Source organism: Polypterus senegalus, chromosome 13, assembly GCF_016835505.1.
Source record: "Polypterus senegalus isolate Bchr_013 chromosome 13, ASM1683550v1, whole genome shotgun sequence".
Classification (NCBI taxonomy): Eukaryota; Metazoa; Chordata; class Cladistia; order Polypteriformes; family Polypteridae; genus Polypterus; species Polypterus senegalus.
This window is the reverse complement of record NC_053166.1, coordinates 80086585-80099542: the sequence shown is the minus strand read 5'-3', so window position 1 is coordinate 80099542 and position 12958 is coordinate 80086585. Positions and strand designations below refer to the sequence as shown.

Genomic DNA, 12958 nt, shown 5'->3' with positions numbered 1-12958 from the left:
GGTCTCAGGACACATATTACCTTTGCAGAACAACAGTACAAACAAAATTATCCAAAGCCAAAACATTGTAAATAATGGTGTGTGAAACAACCTGTGAAGGCTGGTAGTCAGCAAGGATATCATAAGGAGATCATATAAAGAAAATTGGCATATTTGTGAGGAACCCATGGCTACTGTGGTTTTTCAACAGGACAGCACCTCTCAAGAATGTCTGTGTGATGTCACATTCTGCTCTGGTGAGCTGTGTTTTTAGCTGTGTCTCTGAAAAAGTGTATGTGGGACACTTTTGGACACCAACAACAGTATGCAACCTAACCTCCATGGAAAATTACTTCCACGGAGGAGCAGTTGCAACATGATTAGCAGGAGGTACTACAGTTTACAATTCGGTACTTCCATGTCTCCATGCTTAAACATTTAAAATGTCAACCATGGAGTTTAACCGATTGCAAATATTACTCAGGGTTTCTAGAAACTGAAGCCTACCCTGGCATCGTCAGGTACTAGGGAGGCGCAAACCATGGACAGAGTCAAGAATAACAAAAAAGAAAGAAAACTTCTGACTTGGCCATCCCACTCACAGTGAGGCATTATGCAGACATATTGCTGTTAGCATAAAGGGGACCCAGTAGCGTTCCTTGACGCATTTCTGCTGAATAATTTGTTGGCTGAAAGTCCTCAGTGTCAGTGTGTCAGAGTAAGAATGTACAGCATTGTTCTTAATGGCACTCTCTTTTATTTTCATTTTCTCCTTTGCTACTAACACCAGGGGGCCCAGAGTGCATCCCATAACTGGGCCTGCCTTTTTGATCAGTTTGTTATTATGATGTGCCTCTCCTGAAGTGATGCTACTGGCCCAGTCTAGAAAATCGCTCTAGCCATCACAGAGTTGTAGAAAATATAAAGGATATCACTACATTAAAGAACCCACATTAAAGAAACACAGTCTACTAAAAAAGAAGTTCCTGCTCTGACCTTTCTCATATAGTTTTTTGTGTAACAAGATCAGTTCAACCTGTCATTAATTCAAACCCCTAAGTACTTGCTGGAGTGCTCCACCTTTACATCCTCTCCCAGAAAATTGATTGGAAATAAAGGCTGTTTGGCATGTCAAACGTCAATAACCAGTTCCTTAGTTTTGCTTATATTAAGTTGCAGACAATTCCTTCTGTACCAAGAAACAATGTTGTTCACCTGACTTCGGTACTCTGTCTCATACCCTTTATCGATACACCCCACAAGTGCAGGATCATCTGACAATTTCTGCAAGTGACATGACCTGGTGTTAAATTTACAGTTGGAGATATACAGAGTAAATATAACAAGAGACAGGACTATTCCTTGTGGAGCTCCAGTGTTGTTCACATCTGTATCAGAGACACAATCAATGAGTCTGATAAACTGCAGTCTACCCAACAGAAGGCGGTTACATGCAGCAAGAACTATCAGCCCTTTACAACTTTTGGCTTTCAACTCCAATCTTTGACTGAGATTCCTGTGTGACATTTGCATCATTTCCCTGTGTCGGTAAAGGTTTCTTTAGGAGACTTCAAATTCCTCCCATTGTCCAATCTTGAGATATCAGGCTATGCAGCTCAGTGTATGGCAGTACTGAGTGGGCCTTGTATGGGACTGCTGCACTATTTAGAGTTGGTCCCCACCTACATCGTGCTCTGTAAGGATAACTCTAACTTTCTGTAAAACTTAACAAAACAAGGACAAGTATAAAAATAATATTGCTAGAAGACTTTGTATAGTTCACTGTATACTGAAAAGCCTGTTCCTTTTCATGTTTTTCATTTCAACATTATGAGAGATAAGAGACTATAGACATCATCCCCAGAGAGGATGCCAGTGCATTGTAAAGCGCACAAACCCTCACACGTTTGTAACATTACTAATTAACCTATCCTTCATAACTCTGGGATGTGGGACATAAATTGAATAGCTAGAGAAAAATCTACAAGGACAATTGAAAAATGTGAAGACTCAGCTGGGACAGTGTCCATGCCAGGAATCAAATTCAGGTCCCTGGGGCTGTAATATACTACGTCTATTGATTCCTTCACTTAAACCCCTGTTGCCAAACTGTGGTCCTTTTACGTGTTCTGAATCCTGTTTCTAATTTCTGTTCATTATTGTCCTGCTATGTACAGACAGCCCACACTGCATATGTTTATTGGTTTTGAGATTCAGCCACCACTTAACTCCTTCTTCTTAAGTTATTGGAAGTCGCTGTACAGGTAGCTTTATGTGTCTGACATTTCTTGCTCGGGCAAATAAAGGCTGGTCACATTTGCTTAATGGACAACAAGGATGGACTCTTCTTTTTAAGAGGTATAATGAAAGTGAAAGTCTATGAAGAATTATGGTTTGACCTTCACCCAGGGTGAAAGGAAGAATTAACAAGAAAAGTCAAACTACTTTGAAGCTGCAAGAAGAGACTGGCTGCAAATGTTTCCAATTTTGCTGATTTCACTGTCTATCACTAAGCAAGTAAAGGAGACCTCAGATTCAAGAAATGAAGACCTCAATACCCAGTTTACAATTGTTGAAAGTCTTTTACTGATCAGGTGGAAGAACTATGAAGAAGGTAAAGCTAACCCAGTGGAAAGTCCAAATCAAGGAGGAAGTGAGCTGTTGAAGATTGGAACGACCCAAACGTTTTCTCTACCACTCACTTACTTGGCACTAGTACCATCTAAAAAGATATCTAGCATCAAAATGGGGAGGACCAGGAGACCTTCTAGATACAAGAAGGGACAACACAGTCAGTTCTTGGCAGTTCCAAAGGGAGCAATGCACGATGATCCTAATGCAACAAGAATGGAGGAAAGGTGGGTGTTTAAAAGTATCTGATAGGAGGACTTCTGTCAAATCAGGTTAGTCAAAATATTTTGCAGGAAGATCAAAATGAGAATTGTGTGCATCTGATACACTATTGTACTGATTTTTTTTTTTTTTCATATTTTATTTTTTTACCTCCACCACATTAAAACACTTTCATGCACTTTTCTTGACAAAGACGGTCACAAGTCTTTGCCTTTTCCATTACAGATCCTAATGAAATATGTGTAATATCTGCTCTGTTTAAAATCATGTGTAGTGGTCAAGGCACAAAAAAATGGACCATTATCGCAGATCATTTATAATTAGATGAACCCATTGACCTTTGTTGCCTTTTGCATGTTCTTTTTGTTTCTTTTGCCCCGAAGGGAGACAATGGGAATAAAGACTAGCAGATAAATTATGCAGCTTTGTGGATTTCTTTGTCTGTCCTCCACCGTCATCCATGATGCAGAAAACTGCCATGCTTTGGAGACACATGCAGAGTTGCTCAGATGATGAGATCACCCACAGGTCCCTCTCCCTGAGACCACCATCTCAGCCAATTATTACGGAAATTCCACTTATTATTGAGCGATTAGGAGCACAGCAGACGTGATTGGCTTGGGAAACAGTTCTTGAAGGCCCTGCAGGCCTGTACTAAGCATGTGCCAAACAGTACCAATAGAGGCCTGTGGTGTCAAAGGGGAATGTGCTGACAATGAAAGCTGGATTCTCTAGTTCTTGTTGTTATTTATTTATGTATTTATTCTTCAAAAAACCTGACCTTTAGCAAATGCCAAGGCAACAGAATTTTAAAATCCTTTCAGGACACAGCAGTTCAGATTTCAGGGTTTTGTTGATGTGTTTCATTTATTATTTGGTTCTTTTCTTTGACCATATTACTAGAACATGAAAGTGTTTTGGTCACTCTATATCCATGATGGCCTTTGCCTAGTTATTATCCATAAAACATTCTGACTAATCACATTACAGCTTTGACTTGATGCCTGGGTGGAAAAGACAAAACAGATACGCTCCACCTTGCATAGAATGCGAGTTTGCTTCATTTACTGAGCAGATGTAGATCACGCGCTTCAGCCTGCACAATACTGCATATGTCATTATGAGGAAATGCCAGAGTCGGCAGAGTGAATACATTGCAACAAACACAGCTGCTTCGACAGAATTCCACCAGCCCAAAGCTCAGACGAACAAAGGCTCTCCAAGGTCCGTGCTGCTTGATGGGATTTAATACCAAACATGGCAAGGTGAGAATACCTCAGGTCAGATGGCAGTCTCTTAACACACGTATGCAGCAGATTAAAGCGTTCGACTGGGAGAGAGGAATTAGTTCTCTGGAATGTCAACTTGACAGAAAAGTGTTTGTGAATAAAAAAAAAAAGAAGTGTGCTGCTTTTAGTTTAATGGCAATGGACACATACAGTATGTCAGTGTGACTGGATTCTCATCTACTTCAATGGGTCAGCAGAAAATGAGTGTCTTCCCTGGTGCGATATGTTTCAAAGAGTGGTTGTTGAAAGAATTGAGTTATAACTTGTAGTGGACACTCCTCCCGGGGGCTGCTTATGTAATGGAGTTAAAATATAATTCTACTTTGACTTAAGAGGCTTGTTTTCTACTCTATATGGCTGGCAAGACCATGGTTCACATTGCGTGCCACTGACTTAGGAGGTGAGAGCATTGACCAAATGAAACAAACCCAACCATGCCCAGCATGGGCCAAGTCTTGTTGTTCGATTTACTCTTAATAAAATTCTAATGAAAGTTCATCAAAGCCACATAAAATTTGCAAAGAACAGCTTTAGCCTACGGCGTCACTTTGAAAGCATAGAATCTTTTCACCTACTGCTGAATACCAGGAAAGCAAGCAGTAATATCTGAAGGATAGCAGGAGAAGTGGGGTGTTTATCAAAGACAGTGCCTTTAGGTAGAACACCAAGGCTCTCACATTGGCATTAATTTGGCCAGGCACTTCCATCCACCAGGCAGAACCCATTAATTCTGTTTATATTGACGCAAAGATGTTTAAGGAGACAACGGATAAATAATAAGGAATATATAGCTCTCATTTCCGAAGCCCTGAGGCAACTTCAAGCGCATCTGTTTAATACCAATTCATGCCGTGATAATAATCCCCTTAAAGCTGAAACTGCTTCAGATGCTGCTCTCAGGATTAGTGTTTTATTTTTAATTTTTTTAAATCTCTTGCTCATCTCTTTGCAAAGCACAGAGCATTAGCCATTAACCAGCACCATCTTCAACTCTTGAGGTATTTTCTGCTTGTGATTTCTGTCAGCTTTTCTGAATAGGGTCCTGAAAAAAACAGAGGACGTGAAAGGTCCATCATTTGACTGCGTCTGGGCCCTGAAAGACTTCCTTTATTGAGAGGATTTAAGGGCATCAGTGCATCATAGGGGAAAAAGAATAAAGTATTCTAGAGAGAATGCCATGACATGGACTTCAACTTTTAGGGAGAAGTTTTCTGGTTAAAGTTCAAGGATGCCATAATGTACATGATGCACACACTTGAGTTTAAGACTTGCAAAATACATTATAACATATTTTTCTTCTACAGCGATTTCTCATACTGAAAGCCCTACAATATGACTGTTTACATATACTGTATTTGTATTGTCGAAACACAGAGTGGTTAAGTGATTTTTTGAGGATTACAAAATAAGTCAGACACAAGGATTGAAATGGAAACCTTGCAGTTTGTATTCTAGTATTCCAGCCACTTAAGAGTTGATAAATCAAAAAAGCACTGAAATCCTAGCTGAAATGCCAACTCATTTGCACTAAGATTCACTTTACATCTATCCATCTATTATCAGTTTAGGCCTACAAGGAGTGGAGCTTATCTACGAAGCTTTGGGAATAATGAAGGAACAAATCCTGGACAAGGTGCCTTTAAAAGCCACTTTAGTAAACAGAAAAGTGTGTGGTTTAAAAGCCTAGCCTACTCAATGACAAAGTTACATTATGATGCCACATGAGTCTGAATAACAGTTTATGAGATGAATTTGTGTCCATGCAAACACCAGGAAGGCCTTGTGCATCAGAAGACAAGTGCACAGATAGCCCTTTGAAAAATGGGATGCAATACTAGGATCTCAGGTGCAGGCTTAATTCTCTGAGAAACTTGCAGACATTTTTGTTTTTGTAGCTTCTGTATGCCTGAAATCCAGTAAAAGAATGAAAGGGCATGTGATGCAAGTCTGGGCATTTGAACTCCAGTGCTTCACCTTCTGAGTCTTTATCTAATCATTTACTACAATGGTTGTCTCTGTCTAGTCTCACACATGTGTGCTTAGTGGATAACTTCAGGGCTTGTGAAATAGTAATTCTACTCCAAGTCAGAAGGTGGCGTTGCCTCTTAATACCTCTCCTCTTGCTCCCTCTGCAGAATGAAAGATTGATGGACCTGCTTCTTCAACATGCCCTGCCTGAAAAACAGCTCCAACACCATTTTGGGACAGTCAAACTAATTGTTGCATTTATTTGTTTATTTGTACCAACCTTTTTTCCAATTATGTGGGATCACCTTTGGGTGTCCCAACCATTCACAATCTCTTTGTTTTTTGATTCATACCAGTCACAACAAAGACTTTTTAATCAATTAAATACAAGGTAATGGTCATAGCATTACTTAAATATTTTTATCAAATGTTTGATAAAGGAAGTGAATTCACACTTGATAGTAATATTCTATTTCTTTCACTCCCACTGAGTTTGCAGACTTCTCTCTTGTGGAAAGCTGCTCTTGGAAATTAGGTTTATTATTGGTATTTGTGCTTGCTCATCTTCTAACCCTCACTCTCATATCCTTGTCAGAGTCAGGATACACAAATGTCTTACCTGCCTGAAGTAAAGAAAGACTTCTCTAGTCCAGAAAACATGGATCATAATTATCTATAGGACTGGTACTATTATGAAGAATTTCAAACAGCGTTGCCTAATCTCCCCACTTCATCTTGCTATCCCCAACAAAAGGCATCCATGTTAGTGATAGCGCTCTACCCAAGAAAGTTCATCCGTTACATCCAGAGGACCTGTGACAAATCCTTGACACAGTGTGCTCATCTCCATGGACCTGATACACATGTTACTGAAACTGCGGAGCTAAAGAAGAGTTCTGGCTGCCCACGCAGCAGCTAGCATTGCTGTTATTGGCCACGACACTGTATTACTTTCACATGCCGATCACTGATACATTATTTTAGTTTTTTAGTTGATTTCAAATTCAATTTATTATGTGTCAAGGCCGCTATTTGTGCACTGCACCCTACATATATTACGTTTGAGAAGAAGCCATTAAGAATGCAAGTAAAAGGCTGAATCACATAGGTAGCCAGCACTGTCTAAGACAAACTCAACCACTTTATTAAAATCCACTTCAGATGCATTAAACATTTCAGCCTGCACTCTGCCCTTGAAGAGCAATTCACAGAGTAGGTCAGCATACCTGACATTCTCTCCCATAATTGATAGTTCTTGCAAAACAAATGCAATATGCAACACAGAAGGATCATTTACATCCATGGATGTATCTGTGATAATAGACATGCTGCCATATGCTAAGATCAGCTCTCTGCTCATCTCCATGAAGCGCATACCCATCTGAGGTTAAATAATAGTAAAGAGGATTTGAAGCTGCCATCCATTACATCTCTATTTCTCACATGCCTGCTAAAGAAACATGCAATTTTGTGTGATCCCGTAATTTGCCCTGATAAACACTACACTTAGAGTAAATTAAAAAAAAATAAAAATCATCTTACAATGTATTCGCCTCTCGTTATCCAACTTGCCATTAGTACTTATTTGTATAATTAGTTTTGTGCCAGTGCTGAACAAGAGATTCGTAGACATCAAGAGAAAAATGACTGAATTCAACAATCCTGCTGACTTAGCAAAGAAACAGAAAGAAGACACCAGGGAAGGGTGACCATCTAGACGCAGATAAACATGAATTTTTCAAAGGTCCAACTTCTTTACTGGGTAGACTGGTTATTTTCTTCTTAAAAGTGGTGCTTTATCTACATTTTTGACAAAAACAGTCAAACCCATTGTAACGTTTCTTATTCAACGATTTTAACAAATCAGTTCTGGAGGAATAATCCACAATACTGTTTAATACTTAACTTGATAGTGTGATGAGAGATGTTCATGATGCTGTGCATTTTAAAAAAATAATCGGGAGTTCCACAGCATATATGCTGTAGGCAGGTGCCGATACACGTATGAATGTGCGCGCACTGCTTCAAGGATCATTGGGGTGCTTAGCTGATCGCGCTTTTGGTGCAAATGCAAGCGGATCAGTCAAGTGTTTCATTAACATCTTGAAGCAGGTGCTGACACCACCTAAACCCAATCGATGCTATAAAGGGAGCCTGCAAGGCAAAATTGTGAGGGAACAACGGAAAGAGACAAGAGAAGATAGTCCAAAGGACAGTGAACAGTCATGAGGAAACCAGAAACAGCAGGACCCCTTGAGTGGAAAGAAGTGATTGGTGTTCTGAGTTGTGTCCCCACTGAGCAGTGTAGGAGTGGGAACATGAAACAAATCTCCCAGGGATCCAGGTAGCACCTCGCTCTTGTGTGAGATGATGAAGGTCTGTCTGGCTGTGGCACATCCTGGAGGATGCCAGTCGAGGCAGGATAGACCAGTTGGGAGGACCACTGGGGTGAGCTGGGGAGACTCGGAGTGAAATACGTGTTGGGCTGGCTGAGGAATATCTCGATGCCGGAATAATTTAATCAGGGTTTGAATGACCATTTTATTTGGATTTTAGAATTGTTGCTTCTATCTTCCACAACGCTCACTGGATGCTTATGAATTACTTATTTATTGATTCATCGCTGCACTGCACTTTTGGACACTATTAACACTAGAATTACCAGAGCCTACGAAAAAACTCGTAATTCCGTCCCACCTTAAACTGCTTCTTAAATCCCTTCACACCTCTCCACCAGCGTCCTTTGTTCTCTAAATGTGCTGATAAAGAGAAGCCGGCTATTCCATCCCCCCACCAATTTAGAACGTGCACGAACTTCTCTCAGCTCATGCCTTGATTGAGTATCTGGGAGTGAAGTGGAGTTTTAGAGTGAAATAATAGATCGTTGTTTGGAACACACGCATTTCATGTCTGTTCCGTTTCTACAGTAATCTGTGTCAACACATTGTTAAAACAGAAACTTTTTTTATATTCTAGTAGTAGATGACAAAATGTAGGCATAAACTATATAATGTATGAAGCCTGAAGTCCAAATAGCAAAGAAACATTTTCACAAGAATAACACAATTGCACTTTTATTCAAACATATAACTGCAGAAAGAAAACGCAGCCTTAACATGCGACATTGACACCAGTTTACTATAACTGACTCTGTGGTTCAATAGATACAGCCCCGCTTGGAATCAAGGTCACGGGTTCGATCCTGCGCCTCCCTTTTGAGAAGTAAACTGTTCTTAGTCTTACTGTTTTAGAATAAAACATACATTTGATTTCAGTCTGTAACAGCCGGTGCAATTTATGATCTTTGTAAAGGTTAGCTTTTTTTTTTATTCACTTTTCACTCTCTCAGTCGCGTTCAGAATCAATCCATACAACCCCATCTGACACGGCTGTTTTCACTAAAGACGCGCTATAGCTCTGCAGTGTACCACGATGCATACTAACGCCCCCCCCCCGGTTCTGACACACAAACGCTGGCTGCTGCCTTCTTCGTATCTCACCGTCACTTGCTTTTCTTTTATTCAGTTTTATTGAGTGTTCCTGCCAGTCCCCGCATGTTGCTGTATGCTTTTTCTTTTGCACCCAGGACATGCAGAAGAAAGAATGGTAAAGACCAACTTCGGCGCTATATGCAATCATCAGACACTCCCCATCTGCCCGTGTCGCTCAAACACAGGAACATATATTGGTGTAAAAGTATAACAAAAGTGCACTTTTATTCAAGTGCACTTTTTCCATCGCCTTTTCCTGTAAGAAGCAGTGTACACACTTCTCTCTATGCTGTGGTTTCTATTACACACCTGAAAGAAAGACAATATATGTGAAAATATAATCGCACTAATGCAATATTATTTGAAAACGAACAGCGTCAGATCGGGTGTGAATTTATGCAGGAACTGGAAATTCTCTGATGCGGACCTTCCCCCAGGGAAGAAAGTACAGTGTCAGGTGCTCATTCAGTGTAATAGAAACCATAGCACAGAGAGGTGTGTACACGGCAACAAGTACACGTGTCGTAAATGTAGGAAGGACGGTCCTTGGGTGTGTGGGAACTGTTAATATTTGAATGTGATGATTTTATATAGCACGGAATGAAAATCTTCACTTCTTAGCATTGCACCATGCAAGATGTCGATCAATCGCCTACTGTATCTTGCTTTCTTTTTTCTTCGGTTATACAGGTAGTTTTGAATAAAAGTGCACTTGTTTTGTTTGCGAAATGAAGTGTCTGCGTGCACTTTTCGTGGCATTACACGTGTATTTTTTGAGCATGCCCGTTTGAGCAGTATAAAAGTATTGAAAAGTATAACAAAACAACGGGCAGATGGGGAGTGTCTGATGATTGCATATAGCGCCGAACTTACTGCTCTTCTCTCCTCTGCGTGCCCTGGAGTGCAAAAGAAACAGAATACAGACGCGCTATAGCTCTGTGCTGTACCACGATGCATACTAACGCCCCCGCCGGTTCTGACACACAGACGCTGGCGAAGCTGTCTTCTTCGTATCTCACCGTCACTTGATTTTCTTTTTATTCAGTTTTATTGAGTGTTCCTGCCAGTCCCCGCATGTTGCTGTATGCTGGATATTTTCACATATATTGTCTTTCTTTCAGGTGTGTAATAGAAACCACAGCATAGAGAGAAGTGTGTACACTGCTTCTTACAGGAAAAGGCGATGGAAAAAGTGCACTTGAATAAAAGTGCACTTTTGTTATACTTTTACACCAATATATGTTCCTGTGTTTGAACGACACGGGCAGATGGGGAGTGTCTGATGATTGCATATAGCGCCGGTTGGTCTTTACCATTCTTTCTTCTGCATGTCCTGGGTGCAAAAGAAAAAGCATACAGCAACATGCGGGACTGGCAGGAACACTCAATAAAACTGAATAAAAAGAAAAGCAAGTGACGGTGAGATACGAAGAAGGCAGCTTCGCCAGCGCTTGTGTGTCAGAACCGGGGCGTTAGTATGCATCGTGGTACACTGCAGAGCTATAGCGCCTTTAGTGAAAACAGCCGTGTCAGATGGGGTTGTATGGATTGATTCTGAACGCGACTGAGAGTGAAAAGTGAATAAAAAAAAAAAGCTAACCTTTACAAAGATCATAAATTGCACCGGCTGTTACAGACTGAAATCAAATGTATGTTTTATTCTAAAACAGTAAGACTAAGAACAGTTTACTTCTCAAAAGGGAGGGGCACAGGATCGAACCCGTGACCCCTTGATTCTCAAGCGGGGGCTGTATCTATTGAACCACAGAGTCAGTTATAGTAAAGTGGTGTCAATGTCGCATGTTAAGGCGGCTTTTTCTTTCTGCAGTTATATGTTTGAATAAAAGTGCAATTGTGTTATTCTTGTGAAAATGTTTCTTTGCTATTTGGACTTCAGGCTTCATACATTATATAGTTTATGCCTACATTTTGTCATCTACTACTAGAATATAAAAAAAGTTTCTGTTTTAACAATGTGTTGACACAGATTACTGTAGAAACGGAACAGACATGAAATGCGTGTGTTCCAAACAACGATCTATTATTTCACTCTAAAACTCCACTTCACTCCCAGATACTCAATCAAGGCATGAGCTGAGAGAAGTTCGTGCACGTTCTAAATTGGTGGGGGGATGGAATAGCCGGCTTCTCTTTATCAGCACATTTAGAAGACAAAGGGCGCTGGCGGAGAGGTGTGAAGGGATTTAAGAAGCAGTTTAAGGTGGGACGGAATTACGAGTTTTTTCGTAGGCTCTGGTAATTCTAGTGTTAAAGCTAAGAAAGCATCACATGGGAAAGGTAGGTTACATTGCCTCAGATTCTGGCCTAATATAAACTTACACAGTTCTATCAGCTGTCACAGAGTGACATATAAATCATATAGTCTCCTGAACTGTTGTAGCACCAGAAGATTGTTCAGGTAAGTCAACCAACCTCAAATCTAAAGCATACCCTGTTATTCTGTTTCATTGAATACAAAGGCAGAGATATTGATCATACCTTAAGGATGATAGGAGAACCAGGCTTCACCTCCAGGATCCCAGCATTCCCAAAAGGCTCAATATAGGGGTTTGGGTAATAAAGAAAAGGGGTCCCATTGAGAGAAAGCAATGGCTGAACATTGTCAAAAATGAAGCCAAACTCATCTGGTCGCTGACCCAATTCTGGAGGCAGTCTCTTTGTGTACAAAATTCCAGGGGCACTGCAAGTCATCACAGAGTCATTGACAACATGGCACTCCTGTAGAGACAAATATAATACTGCTGTTAGCAGCTCCAAAGAGTGTTTTTACAATAAATAAAGCATTATGTTTTATCAGCTGTGCAATAACAATACACTAGACAGCCATGGGATCATAAGACAACAGATAAAACATATAAGGGAGAAGGAAGGGAAGTTTAGGTTCCTCACGTTTATGGTCTCAAAGCCTCCATATTTGGCCCTCACTCTTGGTTCTTGGATAGTGAGTAGGTTTGTACCGATCACAACCATTGGGGTGCTGCCGCTGAAAGAGATGACAAAGCGTGTCCCATTATTAACACTTCATCCTTATTTTGCTAAAAAAAAAGTTAGAGAAAGTAAGCAGCAAAGCAATCTTCAGTACATTGTGATTATAATACCCCCACCAACCCCCTTTACTCAATGGGCAAAAACTGACTGGGTGGCTTATGTGTCAGTCAGATTTTTCTGACCAATAGGTGTGAAGGTTGTATGCCTGGTCAGCAACCTATTCCCCACCACTGTCTAATTAGACATCTGGAAAGGGGTATGAACTGCATCATACCTAATAAAGACTAGAATTCAAATAAATGTGATTGCGCAAATTGAAAACCAAAAGTGATATGAACGCATAGGCAGTCAGAGTCTAGACAAATAGCA

General features: G+C 40.4%; 1 protein-coding gene across 5 annotated transcripts in view; it reads right to left on the bottom strand.

Annotated features, from left to right (window-relative positions):
• plxna3 (plexin A3) overlaps positions 1-12958 on the bottom strand; it is a 314725-nt gene that overhangs the window by 42172 nt on the left and 259595 nt on the right. For all 5 annotated transcript variants that reach the window (XM_039773770.1, XM_039773774.1, XM_039773773.1 and 2 more), the window contains exons 17-18: positions 12491-12584; positions 12080-12319 (exon numbers count right to left, since the gene is read on the bottom strand). In XM_039773770.1, coding sequence (XP_039629704.1) covers positions 12080-12319; positions 12491-12584 — 334 coding nt within the window. The remainder of the gene's footprint in view (positions 1-12079; positions 12320-12490; positions 12585-12958) is intronic.